At 41.4% G+C, this 17,648-nt stretch overlaps 1 protein-coding gene across 1 annotated transcript; it reads right to left on the bottom strand.

The window, feature by feature from the left end:
• Window positions 1-6,847: 6,847 nt before the first annotated feature.
• Window positions 6,848-17,648, bottom strand: LOC128688120 (oplophorus-luciferin 2-monooxygenase non-catalytic subunit-like). The gene is made up of 4 exons (XM_070086581.1): window positions 16,956-17,648; window positions 16,444-16,602; window positions 7,782-7,889; window positions 6,848-7,293 (listed from the first exon to the last, which is right to left on the bottom strand). Exons 1-4 carry the CDS (start codon window positions 17,581-17,583, stop codon window positions 7,157-7,159), a joined length of 1,032 nt encoding a protein of 343 aa, XP_069942682.1. The 5' UTR covers window positions 17,584-17,648; the 3' UTR covers window positions 6,848-7,156.

Raw genomic sequence — 17,648 nt, 5'->3', positions numbered from 1 at the left:
TAAAACGAGAAAAATTGGGGGTTATGAGTGAAAATTGTGAGGTGTTGGTTGGAGTGTGAGGGTTCGGGAGGGTGGGGAGGAGGAGAGAGAGAAGGTTACTTCGTGGGGAGTGACCTGAGATGAAATAGTTAAAACGAGAAAAATGTCTAGACTTGTGTTGTATTTTGTAAAGAAATTTGTGGATTGTTGTGGGTATTAACAAAAAAAAATGTGAAATCATTTGGGTTATCCAGGATTAAGAGTGAAAATGTTTTCCCTATGTTGTATATGAAATGTGTAGGGGGAAGTCGACATGATTCAGCCTGTGTGCTAGTCATCACGTGACGTCACTGACATAGGGGGAAGTCGACAAGATTCAGCCTGTATGTGTGAGGTCATCACGTGACGTCACTGACCGCCGAGTAAACATAAGTGGGGTGACGTCACACTTGTTTAGACCTGTAGTAAGAGAGAGTACCATGCCCCATAGGAGGAGTTCATTTGAATGCTTGCCCTGAGAGGGGGGAATCCAAAAACTTGATCCGAGGAATTGGAGTCTTTGTATTACCGAGAAAAACTTGATCCGAGGAGATGGAGTCTTTGTATTATCGAGAAAAACTTTGATCCAAGGAGATGGAGGAGAAAAGCTTGATCCAAGGAGATGGAGACTTTGATTTCGAGAAAAACTTGATCCGAGGAGATGGAGATCATAAGAATTTCGAAAAAAGTTGGGGTGGGGGTGAAAGTGGGAGGGGGGAACCTCAAAAATTTGATCCGAGGAGGTGGAGTCTATGTATTATCGAGAAAAAACTTGATCCGAGGAATTGGAGACTTTGATTTCGAGAAAAATTTGATCCGAGGAATTGGAGTCTTTGTATTATCGAGAAAACCTTGATTCAAGGAAGTAGAGTCTTTGTATTATCGAGAAAAAAATTGGGATGCAAGTGGGAGTCCATTTTGAATGCTTATACCCAGAGGGGGGGAATCCAAAAAAACTTGATCCGAGGAATTGGAGTCTTTGTATTATCGAGAAAACCTTGATTCAAGGAGATGGAGGAGAAATTTTGGAGGTGGAAGGAGGGGTACCCAAAAACTTGATCCAAGGAGATGGAGTCTTTGTATTATCGAGAAAAAATTGGGATGGGGGGTGAAAGTGGGAGGGGGGAACCTCAAAAACTTGATCTGAGGAGATCATAAGAAAATGAAATTCGAAAAAAATTGGGATGGGGGTGAAAGTGGGAGGGGGAACCTCAAAAATTTGATCCGAGGAAATGGAGATCATAAGAAAATGAAATTCAAAAAAAATTTGAAAAAAATCGGGAAAAAATTCGGGGCGCGGGGGCGATCCGGATGACGCTGCAGAAGGCACAGTCGGGCGCGACGGCTGGGCGTGAGGGGCGCGGGGTGGGGGGCGCGATGGCTGGGCGTGAGAGGTGCGGGCGGGCGCGAGGGCGGGGGTGGGGGCGTGGGGGGGCGGGGTCGTGGGTGGGGTGTTGAGGGTGAGGTGGTCTCGAGGGTGAGGTGGTCTCGAGGGCGAGGTGGTCTCGAGGGTGAGGTCAAGGTCATTAGCATATAGGTGTGAAAAAGGTCATTAGCATATAGGTGTGAAAAGGAGCCACTCAGAGGAGACCTTACCGTGGGAGCCACTCTGCCGCATGAGCCACTGAGAGGAGGAGCCACTGAGAGGTATGAGCCATACAGAAGAAATCAGTACTACTTCTGTATATATATATATATATAATATATATATATATATATATATATATATATATATATATATATATATATATATATATATATATATATATATATATATATATATATATATATATATATATATATTATATATATATATATCAACAAGTCGGCCGTCTCCCACAGAGGCAGGGTGACCCAAAAAGAAAGAAAATCCCCAAAAAGAAAATACTTTCATCATCATTCAACACTTTCAGCACACTCACACATTATCACTGTTTTTGCAGAGGTGCTCAGAACACAACAGTTTAGAAGCATATACGTATAAAGATACACAATATATCCCTCCAAACTGCCAATATCCCGAACCCCTCCTTTAGAGTGCAGGCATTGTATACTTATCATTTCCAGGACTCAAGTCCGACTATATAAAAATAACCAGTTTCCCCGAATCCCTTCACTAAATATTATATATATATATATATATATATATATATATATATATATATGTGTGTGTGTGTGTGTGTGTGTGTGTGTGTGTGTGTGTGTGTGTGTGTGTGTGTGTGTGTGTGTGTGTGTGTGTGTGTCGTGCCGAATATGTATATGTAAAACTGGTCAATTAGCAAGAACTCATTTAAAATTAAGTCCTTTCTAAAATTTTCTCTTATACGTTTAAAGATATATATTTTTCATTAATGTTAATGTAAAAGTTTTTAATTTTGCTCCAAAAGAATCTTAGAAAACTTACCTAACCTTATTATAACACGAACAATTTATTTTAGCCTAACCCAACTAAATATATTTTAGATTTGTTTACAATAATTTAATACTAAACAAACACAGTGAAATATATTTTTTCGTTAGGTTTAGAATGATTTTGGCGAAATTATTGCATACACAAATTTTCGCTTGTCCTATATGGCAAGATGAACGTTGCTATTTAAGCCAAGAACGCCAAGAACATACATATATATATATATATTTTTTTTTTTTTTTTTTTTTTTTTTTCAAAAAGACGGCCGTCTCCCACCGAGGCAGGGTGACCCAAAAAAGAAAGAAAATCCCCAAAAAGAAAATACTTTCATCATCATTCAACACTTTCACCACACTCGCACATTATCACTGTTTTTGCAGAGGTGCTAAGAATACAACAGTCTAGAAGCATAAACATATAAAGATACACAACATATCCCTCCAAACTGCCAATATCCCAAACCCCTCCTTTAAAGTGCAGGCATTGTACTTCCCATTTCCAGGACTCAAGTCCGACTATATGAAAATAACCGGTTTCCCTGAATCCCTTCACTAAATATTACCCTGCTCACACTCCAACAGATCGTCAGGTCCCAAGTACCATTCGTCTCCATTCACTCCTATCTAACACGCTCACGCACGCTTGCTGGAAGTCCAAGCCCCTTACCCACAAAACCTCCTTTACCCCCTCTCTCCAACCCTTTCGAGGACGACCCCTACCCCGCCTTCCTTCCCCTATAGATTTATATGCTTTCCATGTCATTCTACTGTGATCCATTCTCTCTAAATGACCAAACCACCTCAACAACCCCTCTTCTGCCCTCTGACTAATACTTTTATTAACTCCACACCTTCTCCTAATTTCCACACTCCGAATTTTCTGCATAATATTTACACCACACATTGCCCTTAAACAGGACATCTCCGCTGCCTCCAACCGTCTCCTCGCTGCTGCATTTACCACCCAAGCTTCACACCCATATAAGAGTGTTGGTACTACTATACTTTCATACATTCCCTTCTTTGCCTCCATAGATAACGTTTTTTGACTCCACATATACCTCAACGCACCACTCACCTTTTTTCCCTCATCAATTCTATGATTAACCTCATCCTTCATAAATCCATCCGCCGACACGTCAACTCCCAAGTATCTGAAAACATTCACTTCTTCCATACTCCTCCTCCCCAATTTGATATCCAATTTTTCTTTATCTAAATCATTTGACACCCTCATCACCTTACTCTTTTCTATGTTCACTTTCAACTTTCTACCTTTACACACATTCCCAAACTCATCCACTAACCTTTGCAATTTTTCTTTAGAATCTCCCATAAGCACAGTATCATCAGCAAAAAGTAACTGTGTCAATTCCCATTTTGAATTTGATTCCCCATAATTTAATCCCACCCCTCTCCCAAACACCCTAGCATTTACTTCCTTTACAACCCCATCTATAAATATATTAAACAACCATGGTGACATTACACATCCCTGTCTAAGACCTACTTTTACCGGGAAGTAGTCTCCCTCTCTTCTACACACCCTAACCTGAGCCTCACTATCCTCATAAAAACTCTTTACAGCATTTAATAACTTACCACCTATTCCATATACTTGCAACATCTGCCACATTGCTCCTCTATCCACTCTATCATATGCCTTTTCTAAATCCATAAATGCAATAAAAACTTCCCTATCTTTATCTAAATACTGTTCACATATATGCTTCAATGTAAACACCTGATCTACACATCCCCTACCCACTCTAAAACCTCCTTGCTCATCCGCAATCCTACATTCTGTCTTACCTCTAATTCTTTCAATTATAACCCTACCGTACACTTTTCCTGGTATACTCAGTAAGCTTATTCCTCTATAATTTTTACAGTCTCTTTTGTCCCCTTTCCCTTTATATAAAGGGACTATACATGCTCTCTGCCAATCCCTAGGTACCTTCCCCTCTTTCATACATTTATTAAACAAAAGTACCAACCACTCCAACACTATATCCCCCCCTGCTTTTAACATTTCTGTCATGATCCCATCAGTTCCAGCTGCTTTACCCCCTTTCATTTTACGTAATGCCTCACGTACCTCCCCCACACTTACATTCTGCTCTTCTTCACTCCTAAAAGATGGTATACCTCCCTGACCAGTGCATGAAATTACTGCCTCTGTTTCTTCCTTAACATTTAAAAGTTCCTCAAAATATTCTCGCCATCTTCCCAATACCTCCATCTCCCCATCTACTAACTCCCCTACTCTGTTTTTAACTGACAAATCCATATTTTCCCTAGGCTTTCTTAACTTGTTTAACTCACTCCAAAATTTTTTCTTATTTTCATTAAAATTTCTTGACAGTGCCTCTCCCACTCTATCATCTGCTCTCCTTTTGCACTCTCTCACAACTCTCTTTACCTTTCTTTTACTCTCCATATACTCTGCTCTTCTTATAACACTTCTGCTTTGTAAAAACCTCTCATAAGCTACCTTTTTCTCTTTTATCACACCCTTTACTTCATCATTCCACCAATCACTCCTCTTTCCTCCTGCCCCCACCCTCCTATAACCACAAACTTCTGCCCCACATTCTAATACTGCATTTTTAAAACTATTCCAACCCTCTTCAACCCCCCCACTACTCATCTTTGCACTAGCCCACCTTTCTGCCAATAGTCGCTTATATCTCACCCGAACTTCCTCCTCCCTTAGTTTATACACTTTCACCTCCCTCTTACTTGTTGTTGCCACCTTCCTCTTTTCCCATCTACCTCTTACTCTAACTGTAGCTACAACTAAATAATGATCCGATATATCAGTTGCCCCTCTATAAACATGTACATCCTGGAGCCTACCCATCAACCTTTTATCCACCAATACATAATCTAATAAACTACTTTCATTACGTGCTACATCATACCTTGTATATTTATTTATCCTCTTTTTCATAAAATATGTATTACTTATTACCAAATTTCTTTCTACACATAGCTCAATTAAAGGCTCCCCATTTACATTTACCCCTGGCACCCCAAATTTACCTACTACTCCCTCCATAACATTTTTACCCACTTTAGCATTAAAATCCCCAACCACCATTACTCTCACACTTGATTCAAAACTCCCCACGCATTCACTCAACATTTCCCAAAATCTCTCTCTCTCCTCTACACTTCTCTCTTCTCCAGGTGCATACACGCTTATTATAACCCACTTTTCACATCCAATCTTTATTTTACTCCACATAATCCTTGAATTAATACATTTATAGTCCCTCTTTTCCTGCCATAGCTTATCCTTCAACATTATTGCTACTCCTTCTTTAGCTCTAACTCTATTTGAAACCCCTGACCTAATCCCATTTATTCCTCTCCACTGAAACTCTCCCACCCCCTTCAGCTTTGTTTCACTTAAAGCCAGGATATCCAGCTTCTTCTCATTCATAACATCCACAATCATCTCTTTCTTATCATCTGCACAACATCCACGCACATTCAGACTTCCCACTTTGACAATTTTCTTCTTCTTATTCTTTTTAGTAATCTTTACAGGAAAAGGGGTTACTAGCCCATTGTTCCCGGCATTTTAGTTGACTTTTACAACACGCATGGCTTACGGAGGAAAGATTCTTATTCCACTTCCCCATGGATATAAAAGGAAAATTAATAAGACCAAGAACTATTAAGATAAAATCAAAGAAAACTCAGATGAGTGTGTATAAATAAATGTGTACATGTATGTGTAGTGTGACCTAAGTGTAAGTAGAAGTAGCAAGACATGCCTGTAATCTTGCATATTTATGAGACAGACAAAAGACATCAGCAATCCTACCATCATGTAAAACAATCACAGGCTTCGTTTTACACTCACTTGGCAGGACGGTAGTACCTCCCTGGGTGGTTGCTGTCTACCAACCTACTACCATATATATATATATATATATATATATATATATATATATATATATATATATATATATATATATGTTTGTGTGTGTGTGTGTGTGTGTGTGTGTACTCACCTAATTGTGTTTGCAGGGGTCGAGACTCAGCTCCTGGCCCCGCCTCTTCACTGAACGAAAGCAACTAGTGTGTGTGTGGAGAGAGAGAGAGAGAGAGAGAGAGAGAGAGAGAGAGAGAGAGAGAGAGAGAGAGAGAGAGAGAGAGAGAGAGAGAGAGAGAGAGAGAGAGAGAGAGAGCTTTACTGCTGCCAATTATTACTAATAATAAGAATGATAATAGATTAAGTAGAGGCTCTGTCTGAGAAGGTCAAGGCTAGTCTCAGCATAAGCTAGTTTAGTAAAAGAACTGAACAGTATCTATTAAGTGAAGCTACAGATAAAGAGGAAAGTGGTTAGCTGGTTAATGGAGTTTAAAGCCTGTCGCCTACACTAGGGTCATTAAGGATATAAATAACTTTTTCACTGCCAAACAAGAATACTTTATCCCTAAAATAAATAAGTTACATATTTTTATTTATGTAAGGCAATTGTGATTATCCAAAACTGTAAAATTGTATCTAAATAAACTTAGTTATTGAAATATTTGAGTGGTAAGAGCATAGACAATGAGATTTACACTGGTGAATGTTGGTGGTGTCAAGCTGGTCAATGTTTCCACTGAACTGTAACACAGGTTGATCAAAATCGTCATTGTCAAAGATCTTTTGTGGGACTCCGAGGTCTAATATTGGTAAAAGTTGAAGAGTCAAATTAGACGTGGACATCTAGCAGTGGAGGAAGTCTTCGGGGTCGAGCAGGTTGAGAGGTACTCCGCTGAGGCAGGAGGCCTGTGGCAGCCTATCCAGCAGTGTTTTGTTCCCCACTACCCAAGCCACGTCACATTCACACTCCAGAGGGTTACCTGATATACAAAGTTTGTTATAATTATTTAGCAACTAAAAAATTCTTATCATTTACAATGATGATTTGTCATGCAATTTCACATATGCATTACGCTCTCAGAGTTCTAAATGTAAAAAATTGCTCAGGCAAAATGTTAACCAACAAAAGGAACATAATGTGCTTTAACATTCGCACTGAGTGCTCGCCTAAAACATGATGCTACCCAGGTTATGATACTTTGAGGCCTGATTGTTACGGTGGGAACGACACTCACCCTGTGGTTGGGCAGTTACCCTCGGATCTTGTACTTTCAGTAAGGTCTAACACTCGCCCTAAGGTCTGGTACTCACCCCTTAAAGTCGAGGAAGACCTGGACATGCTCCAGCAGTGGTCTGGTACATACCGTAAAGTCTGGTACACGCTAAGGTCAGGTACTCACCCTGGAGAAAGACCTGGAAATACTCCTCCAGCAATGATCTGGTACACACGTTTAGGCCTGGTACTCACCCTGGAGAAAGACTTGAACATGCTCCTCCAGCAGTGGTCGCCACACTGTCTCCTCCAGTGAGGTAATGTTATTGTTGCTAAGTTCAATGCTGCTCTCCCGGTCCATATCTAGTGAAACACATACACTAATACATTAATGATTCATTGAAACTTTTAATCATTGTGCTTAATGTGTTCATTATTATATATATAATAGTGGCGATACGGGTGATATTCGTGTAGTCTTGTCAAGTTAAGCACACTGAGTATGGTCAGACGTGATTGGGTAATTATATGGACACAGTAATTGGTTAGGAAACCTAAGCAGCTTAATTAAGAGGCTTCTATCTACTACACTATATTCATTAAGAATAAAAAAAATCACAATACTGTAACTTGCTAAGGGTTCAGAACAGAACGAAACTCCGTCATAGATGTCGTCTGATCAATGCGGGTTATTTGTGAGTCATATTCCTATCACCAGAATGACAACATTTAAACCTACTGAAATATTTTTACTGGAATCCCCCTTTCAGCTTTCTCCCCCCCCCCAAAAAAAAAAAGCTTTCTCCCTTGAAATATGGGATAATTGTTTCGTTAAAACTCGGAGAATTATTAACCCAGGATTACCCAAGAAAGTCAAGTAGTGAGGTTTATTTCCGTTGTGGTCGCCAGGTCCTTACCCAGGATGCGCCGCCTCACGACTCTTGGTGTCTATTTACAGCTACGTGAAAAATATGGGCAGCAAGTATTAGGAGACTTTCCAACGTTTCGCCTCGCCAAAGACTGAACCTTTGTGTTTTCCAGTTGTGAACATAATGTTCTTTAGTCTAACATTTTGAAATATAATTACGGACATCCTTCCCATATTACAGTACTTCATATTTCTTTTCCTTCACCCCCTTTTTCTTTTCTCCGCCTCCTGTGTATAATTTCTCTTATCCCCGCTCTGGAATGTTGGAGATATCGTCATAATTATATTTTTCCTGTGTATGGGATAGGCTATCTTGAGAGATGGTAACTCCCAAGTGAAAGCAAGTCCAGCAATGCTGGAAGGAAAGTTTTGAAGTTACCGTAGCTGATGAACCCTTGCTGGAGTGCTTGACGATATCCTCGTAGTCCCACTGAAGTCTCCCAGCTTAGGTTAACAGATTTCAACACAGCACGAGCCTCATCCTGCGCGATTTAGTATGATAGGGAAACATAACTAGCTTTTATCCTCATTGTGTAATTCCAGTATCATGAATTCATTTAACATCACAAGACCAGTATGATATATGTTTTTCCTGTTTTCATGCCAAGAGTAGCAGGAAGAGTTGGAGGCGAGCCTTCTGTTTTTTATCCTTGTCTCATACACATACATAATACACGGCAGTCCTTAATAGTCCTTAACGAAATAGAAGTAGATAGTTCTTAGCAAATAACCTAAATTTAGAATTACAAGCCCTGGTTACCTGGAGGTTATTCCGGGGATCAACGCCCCCGCGGCCCGGTCCATGACTAGGCCTCCCGATGGATCAGCGCCTGATCAACTAGGCTGTTACTGCTGGCCGCACGCAGTCCAACATACGAGCCACAGCCCGGCTGATCCGGCACTGACTTTAGGTATCTGTCCAGCTCTCTCTTGAAGGCAGTCAGGGGTTTATTGGCAATTCCCCTAATGCTTGATGGGAGGCTGTCGAACAGTCTTGGGGCCCCGGACACTTATGGTGTTTTCCCTTAGTGTACCAATGGCGCCCCTACTTTTTATTGGGGGCATTTTGCATCGCCTGCCCAGTCTTTCACTTTCGTAGGGAGTGATTTCTGTGTGCAGATTTGGGACCATTCCTTCCAGGATTTTCCAAGTGTAGATTATGATATATCTCTCCCTCCTGCGTTCCAACGAGTACAAGTCAAGTGCTTCCAAGCGTTCCCAGTTGTTAAAGTGCTTGACAGAACTTATACGTGCAGTAAAGGATCTCTGTACACTCTCTGGATCTGCGATTTCACCTGCTTTGAATGAAGATGTTAATGTACAGCAGTATTCCAGCCTAGAGAGAACAAGTGATTTGAAAAGGATCATCATTGGCTTGGCATCTCGTTTTGAACGTTATCATTATCCATCCTATCATTTTCTTTGCACGTGCGATCGTGGCACTGTTGTGATCCTTGAAAGTGAGATCCTCACATATTACTACTCCCAGGTCCCTTACATTATTTTTCCGCTCTATTGTATGGCCAGAGTCTGTAGTATACTCTGTTCTAGTTATTATCTCCTCCAGTTTTCCATAACGGAGTAGTTGGAATTTGTCCTCATTGAACATCACATTGTTTACCGTTGCCCACTGGAAAACTTTGTTTATATCTTCTTGGAGGTTAACCGCGTCCTCAGCAGATGACAGCCTCATGCAGATCCTAGTATCATCCGCAATGGATGATACGGAGCTGTGATGTATATCTCTGTCTATGTCTGATATGAGGATAAGGAATAAGATGGGGGCGAGTACTGTGCCTTGTGGAACAGAGCTCTTCACTATGGCAGCCTCCGATTTAACTCTGTTGACCACTACTTTTTGTGTTCGATTTGTTAGGAGTTGAAGATCCATCTCCCCACTTTCCCAGTTATTCCTTTAGCACGTATTTTATGGGCTATTACGCCATGATCGCATTTGTCAAATGCTTTTGCAAAGTCTGTGTATATTACATCTGCATTCTGATTTTCTTCCAGTGCATCCAAGGCCATGTCATAGTGATCCAGTAGTTGTGAGAGGCAGGAGCGACCTGCCCTGAACCCATGTTGCCCTGGATTGTGCAGATTTTGGGAATCCAGGTGATTTGCAATCCTGTTTCTTAGCACTCTTTCAAAGATTTTTATGATGTGGGACGTCAGAGCTATTGGTCTATAGTTCTTAGCTAATGCTTTGCTGCCACCTTTATGGAGTGGGGCTATATCCGTTGTTTTAAGTGACTGTGGAATTTCACCCATGTCCAAGCTCCTCCTCCATAGTGTACTTAGGGCACATGCCCTAATGAAAACAGAGTTCCACGAATCTGGGCCCGGGGCTGAGTGCATGGGTATGTTGTCAATGGCTTTTTCGAAATCTATCGGAGTTAGGGTAATGTCGGAAATCTGGCATACATTTATGGAGTTTTGAGGCTCATTTATGAAGAAATCATTTGGGTCATCGATCCTCAGACCAATTAGTGGTTCACTAAACACAGAGTCGTACTGGGATTTCAATATTTCACTCATTTCTTTGTTGTCATCTGTGTAAGTCCCATCCTGTCTGAGTAAGGGCCCGATACTAGATGTGGTATTTGCCTTGTTTTTGGCATATGAAAAGAAATATTTTGAATTTCTTTCAATTTCACTAATAGCTTTAAGCTCCTCCTGTCTCTCCTGGTTCCTGTAAGAGTCATTTAACTTAAGTTCGATAGTTTCCACTTCCCTGGTCAGCGCCTCCTTTTCGTGTATCAGATATTCTAGCACTCCTGAGGAGCTCAGTGATTCTTCGTCGTCTTCTGTAGAGGGAGCGTCTTTCTCTCTCCAGTTTACTCCTGCTCTTCTTCTTTCTTAGGGGAATATGCCTAGAACATGATTCAGCTGCCAGGAAGTTGATCCTTTCAAGGCACTGGTTTGGATCCATGTCATTTAAGATATCTTCCCAACATGTTTCGTTTAGGACATGGTTTACCTGGTCCCAGTTGATGTTCTTGTTGTTGAAGTTGCATTTTGTGAAGACACCTTCACAGGTACATGCAATCTGTTGATCAGGACCCCTATGCATGTACGTCTGTACTTCGATTAGGTATTATCTATCTTTCCCACGTACTCCGCTCCCAAGAGTAAGACTTCCCTCTTCAGAGACAGATTTATACATACATAAACACATAAACATCAACAGCCTCTACCTTACCATCAAACACCATCACTTGTAGTGACGAATAAGACACATGTGCAACACTTAGGTATCTTTATTACCTGCAGTTCAGATAATCTGAAGTTGCACAAGTGTCTTACTCATTAAATTATCACATATAATAATTGCGCGTGTAATAGAGAACTTAGCATTATAAACATAAATGTAGTATATCGTGATCTCTTGATGACTGATGGCTGTTTGACACAGTGGCTTGTCACAACAGAATAACTGAAGAACGGTTTAGCCCACACTGAGTCAGGCAATGCTGACGTAGCCGAGTTGCTGTAGAGTCTGTAACCAGTAGCTTGAAAGGAAGACTGACAGTTGTGAGCACATCTTCTACAGCAGCTTCATGTGATAAGTGATGAAATAGTGTTGCAGTTCAGCCATAAAATAGTAGGCCAATTATCTGTTGAAGCTGTCGGACACAAATAAGTGATGATCTCCACTCTTTCATAGCTATGTTGTCTGTATGATAAGTCTTTGAGCTCTGCAGTTCATCAGCACAGCATTTGTTTGTACAGCAGCCTCTGTGTCGTCGCATTCTCGTGCATGCCATGTTCGAACATGTAACAGGTCCGGATGTTTCTCTCGCCTGACGTACACTTGTTGCAGTCACACAGGGATTGCAGACATCTCCTTCAGCTGTCCCAGCTCCATTGCCGGCAGATGCCCTGATGGTCGTGAGTCAGGAGTAGATTTGAATGAGCTGTTTGGTAAGATGTTGGAAACACAGCTTGGCATGGAGTTGTGGGAAGGATTATGAGCCTTTTTCGGCAAATTTCAGTGAGCAGGCTTGAGGTAGCCAGTTGCTTTGTCTTCGATGAAGTGACGATATGGAGCTTCAGTGTCACCTGTTCACGGCAGGCCCTTTCCCCAAGGAACTCGCTGCTGGTGAGTGAAGAATGCTGAGGAAGAATGCTGAGGAAGAATGCACTATAATTGAACAGGTATTTTCCAAACTCCACTATCCTCGTCACTTCATCAGAGACTGCAGACGGCGAGCACTAAACATCTTCAACACACCCAGAGAAGACACTGCCGAGAAGAGATACATAGTCCTTCCCACCAACTCCATTGCCAAACATGTTTCCAACATCTTTGCCAAAACATCATTCCAAGTATCTACCTCCACAACCACGACCATCAAGGACATCACCAGTAGTAGGCAGGACAAGCCTCCATCCTCTGCAGGGGTATACATAATCCCTTGTAATGACTGCAACAAGTTATACGTGGGCGAAACATCAAGGGACCTCCAAACACGTATTTCCGAACACCAATACGCAAGCAGGTCTGACGACACAAGGAATGCCTGCGTACAACACCGTAATTCACACAACCACTTGATAAACTACAGAAACTCAAGACTTATCGCCACAGAAGACAACACCCAATACCGAAGAATCCTGGAATCATCACTTATTTCTGTATCCGACAACTTCAACCAGAATAGTGGCTTCTATAACATAGCTGAACCACTTGCCAAGAAACTTCTTCATCGCTATCCCACATAAGAACACTGTAGAAGGTCTGCTCACAAACTTGTCCAGTCTCCTTTCCAAGCTACCCAAGTTTTAGACTCTACAACCCAACTCGGTACATCATCAGATACAGCATTCTTCACCTGACCTCAGCCGGACTATAAATACTCGCGTTCCTTCCACCCCAGGTAGTTCTGTTTGTGACTTGAAAAAGCCCACTGTGTGGGCGAAACGTAGTCAATAAAGGATCACATTATACTGCATTTGTGTTTATATTGCCATTGTGTCGGTATTTTATACCATTTATTTCCAGAGAACTCTAGCACAATATGACGACACCAACAACTTTATCAGCTTCCCCCTCTCCCCCTCCCCCTCCCCCCTTCTCCCCCCACACATGTTATCATGTTTCCCCAGTAACAGGTTTTACCAGCTGATACTTGTAATACCACTCGTCATGTCAGAGGTGACTTCTCTTAGTTATTATTACTTTAAATAATAGTATTAGATTTATTATTATTACTATTATTATTATTATTATTATTATTATTAACACAAAACCCCTTTAACAAATACGGTTATGATTATAAGCATTAGATATATTGCTCTTAAAAAAGAAATGCTCTGCATAACCAGTGGCTTTCTATAAAGTATCACAAAAATGTCAACTATTCCTGCATCAATTACCTGGAGTTTACCTGGAGAGGGTTTCGGGGGTCAACGCCCCCGCGGCCCGGTCTGAGACCAGACCTCATTATATAACTTTATAGAAATAAAAATTATTATTATTATTATTATTATTATTATTATTATTATTATTATTATATCATCTTGAGAAAGCATGTACTGACACAGGTGAGTACATGCACACAGGTGAGTACATGCACACAGGTGAGTACATGCACACACAGGTGAGTACATGCACACACAGGTGAGTACATGCACACACAGGTGAGTACATGCACACACATGCGTACAACACCGTAATTCACACAACCACTTGATAAACTACAGAAACTCAAGACTTATCGCCACAGAAGACAACACCCAATACCGAAGAATCCTGGAATCATCACTTATTTCTGTATCCGACAACTTCAACCAGAATAGTGGCTTCTATAACATAGCTGAACCACTTGCCAAGAAACTTCTTCATCGCTATCCCACATAAGAACACTGTAGAAGGTCTGCTCACAAACTTGTCCAGTCTCCTTTCCAAGCTACCCAAGTTTTAGACTCTACAACCCAACTCGGTACATCATCAGATACAGCATTCTTCACCTGACCTCAGCCGGACTATAAATACTCGCGTTCCTTCCACCCCAGGTAGTTCTGTTTGTGACTTGAAAAAGCCCACTGTGTGGGCGAAACGTAGTCAATAAAGGATCACATTATACTGCATTTGTGTTTATATTGCAGAGGATGGAGGCTTGTCCTGCCTACTACTGGTGATGTCCTTGATGGTCGTGGTTGTGGAGGTAGATACTTGGAATGATGTTTTGGCAAAGATGTTGGAAACATGTTTGGCAATGGAGTTGGTGGGAAGGACTATGTATCTCTTCTCGGCAGTGTCTTCTCTGGGTGTGTTGAAGATGTTTAGTGCTCGCCGTCTGCAGTCTCTGATGAAGTGACGAGGATAGTGGAGTTTGGAAAATACCTGTTCAATTATAGTGCATTCTTCCTCAAGGAACTCGTTGCTGCAGGAGGAAGAATGCTGAGGAAGAATGCTGAGGAAGAATGCACTATAATTGAACAGGTATTTTCCAAACTCCACTATCCTCGTCACTTCATCAGAGACTGCAGACGGCGAGCACTAAACATCTTCAACACACCCAGAGAAGACACTACCGAGAAGAGATACATAGTCCTTCCCACCAACTCCATTGCCAAACATGTTTCCAACATCTTTGCCAAAACATCATTCCAAGTATCTACCTCCACAACCACGACCATCAAGGACATCACCAGTAGTAGGCAGGACAAGCCTCCATCCTCTGCAGGGGTATACATAATCCCTTGTAATGACTGCAACAAGTTATACGTGGGCGAAACATCAAGGGACCTCCAAACACGTATTTCCGAACACCAATACGCAAGCAGGTCTGACGACACAAGGAATGCCTGCGTACAACACCGTAATTCACACAACCACTTGATAAACTACAGAAACTCAAGACTTATCGCCACAGAAGACAACACCCAATACCGAAGAATCCTGGAATCATCACTTATTTCTGTATCCGACAACTTCAACCAGAATAGTGGCTTCTATAACATAGCTGAACCACTTGCCAAGAAACTTCTTCATCGCTATCCCACATAAGAACACTGTAGAAGGTCTGCTCACAAACTTGTCCAGTCTCCTTTCCAAGCTACCCAAGTTTTAGACTCTACAACCCAACTCGGTACATCATCAGATACAGCATTCTTCACCTGACCTCAGCCGGACTATAAATACTCGCGTTCCTTCCACCCCAGGTAGTTCTGTTTGTGACTTGAAAAAGCCCACTGTGTGGGCGAAACGTAGTCAATAAAGGATCACATTATACTGCATTTGTGTTTATATTGCCATTGTGTCGGTATTTTATACCATTTATTTCCAGAGAACTCTAGCACAATATGACGACACCAACAACTTTATCAGCTTCCCCCTCTCCCCCTCCCCCTCCCCCCTTCTCCCCCCACACATGTTATCATGTTTCCCCAGTAACAGGTTTTACCAGCTGATACTTGTAATACCACTCGTCATGTCAGAGGTGACTTCTCTTAGTTATTATTACTTTAAATAATAGTATTAGATTTATTATTATTATTATTATTATTATTATTATTATTATTATTATTACTAACACAAAACCCCTTTAACAAATACGGTTATGATTATAAGCATTAGATATATTGCTCTTAAAAAAGAAATGCTCTGCATAACCAGTGGCTTTCTATAAAGTATCACAAAAATGTCAACTATTCCTGCATCAATTACCTGGAGTTTACCTGGAGAGGGTTTCGGGGGTCAACGCCCCCGCGGCCCGGTCTGAGACCAGACCTCATTATATAACTTTATAGAAATAAAAATTATTATTATTATTATTATTATTATTATTATTATTATTATTATTATTATATCATCTTGAGAAAGCATGTACTGACACAGGTGAGTACATGCACACAGGTGAGTACATGCACACAGGTGAGTACATGCACACACAGGTGAGTACATGCACACACAGGTGAGTACATGCACACACAGGTGAGTACATGCACACACAGGTGAGTACTTGTATATAGAACACTCACCTGGAAAAGCATCAGATTCGACGGAGGTGATGCTGTTGTTGTGGAGATCAACGTACTGGAGTCTGTGACCGGAGGTGGTGAAGGCCTCAGCCTCCAGTCTCCACAAGTGGTTGTCGAAAGCACTGACTATCTCTAGCTCGACCAATCCCTCGAATGTACCTGCCGGAGCAAAGATTTGAGAGAGAGAGAGAGAGAGAGAGAGAGAGAGAGAGAGAGAGAGAGAGAGAGAGAGAGAGAGAGAGAGAGAGAGAGAGACCTATCTGCAGCAACTTTATGAGCAGAAAGAATTTTAATATCCATCGACAGTCATTCATTCCTCTACTTGTAAAATATATACAGGAACTCTTCGCCTAACCTCTGTTTTATTATTATTATTATTATTATTATTATTATTATTATTATTATTATTATTATTATTATTATGATTATATTCACAAAAACGCACTGTAAGGGTCATGCAGACCTATTAAACTTTTAAAAGAAGTAAGGAAAAAAATTGTGATGGTAATTACCTGGGGTAATTTCTGTGAGCTCGATGTTGTTAGCAATGAACTGAGTGAGGTTGGTGAGGCCGTGGAGGGTGTCGACTGGAAGGTTGCCCAGGGAGTTACCATGAATGTTGAGAACTTTAATGCTAGGGGATGAGAGCGGTGGTAGCTCTCCCAGCAGGTTCTCAGAGAGGTCGAGGTATTCCATGGCCGTATAGCTATTCATGGTACCATATGGCAGATTAGAGATGCGGTTCTTTGTCAGGCTGACAGTGACGAGGGTACCAGCGCTGCCTATCAACGTAGCCTCTCCCATTTCCTCCAGAACACCTTGGATTATGAACACGTTTATGAAGGTGACATCGCTGAACACCCCATCCTCCAGAATCCTAACCTTCTGGTTGTTCTCCATGTTGAAGGAACGAAACGTCGTGGATGGGAAATCTGCCAAGAACGCCTGTCGAAGCTGGTCCTCGTCTTCCACGAGAGAACAGTCTATGTCGAGGTATTCATGATTGTAGAAGCTGCAGATGCATGGAGAGATATCTTCCACGATCGGGCACCCAACTTCCTTGGGAACTCCTCCATGAGGCTCGTTTCCATGGCAGCTCCCTGTCAGAAGAATAACAAAAACAATCAGGCGGACCTCCATTACGTTTCTACTGTCTTGGTGAAGTGAACGACAGGCAACTGAGCAGTAGCAATACTGCCACCAGT

This window comes from Cherax quadricarinatus, chromosome 19, assembly GCF_038502225.1.
Source record: "Cherax quadricarinatus isolate ZL_2023a chromosome 19, ASM3850222v1, whole genome shotgun sequence".
Taxonomy (NCBI): domain Eukaryota; kingdom Metazoa; phylum Arthropoda; class Malacostraca; order Decapoda; family Parastacidae; genus Cherax; species Cherax quadricarinatus.
The sequence above is the reverse complement of the archived record's forward strand: the minus strand, read 5'-3'. Positions and strand labels throughout refer to the sequence as shown.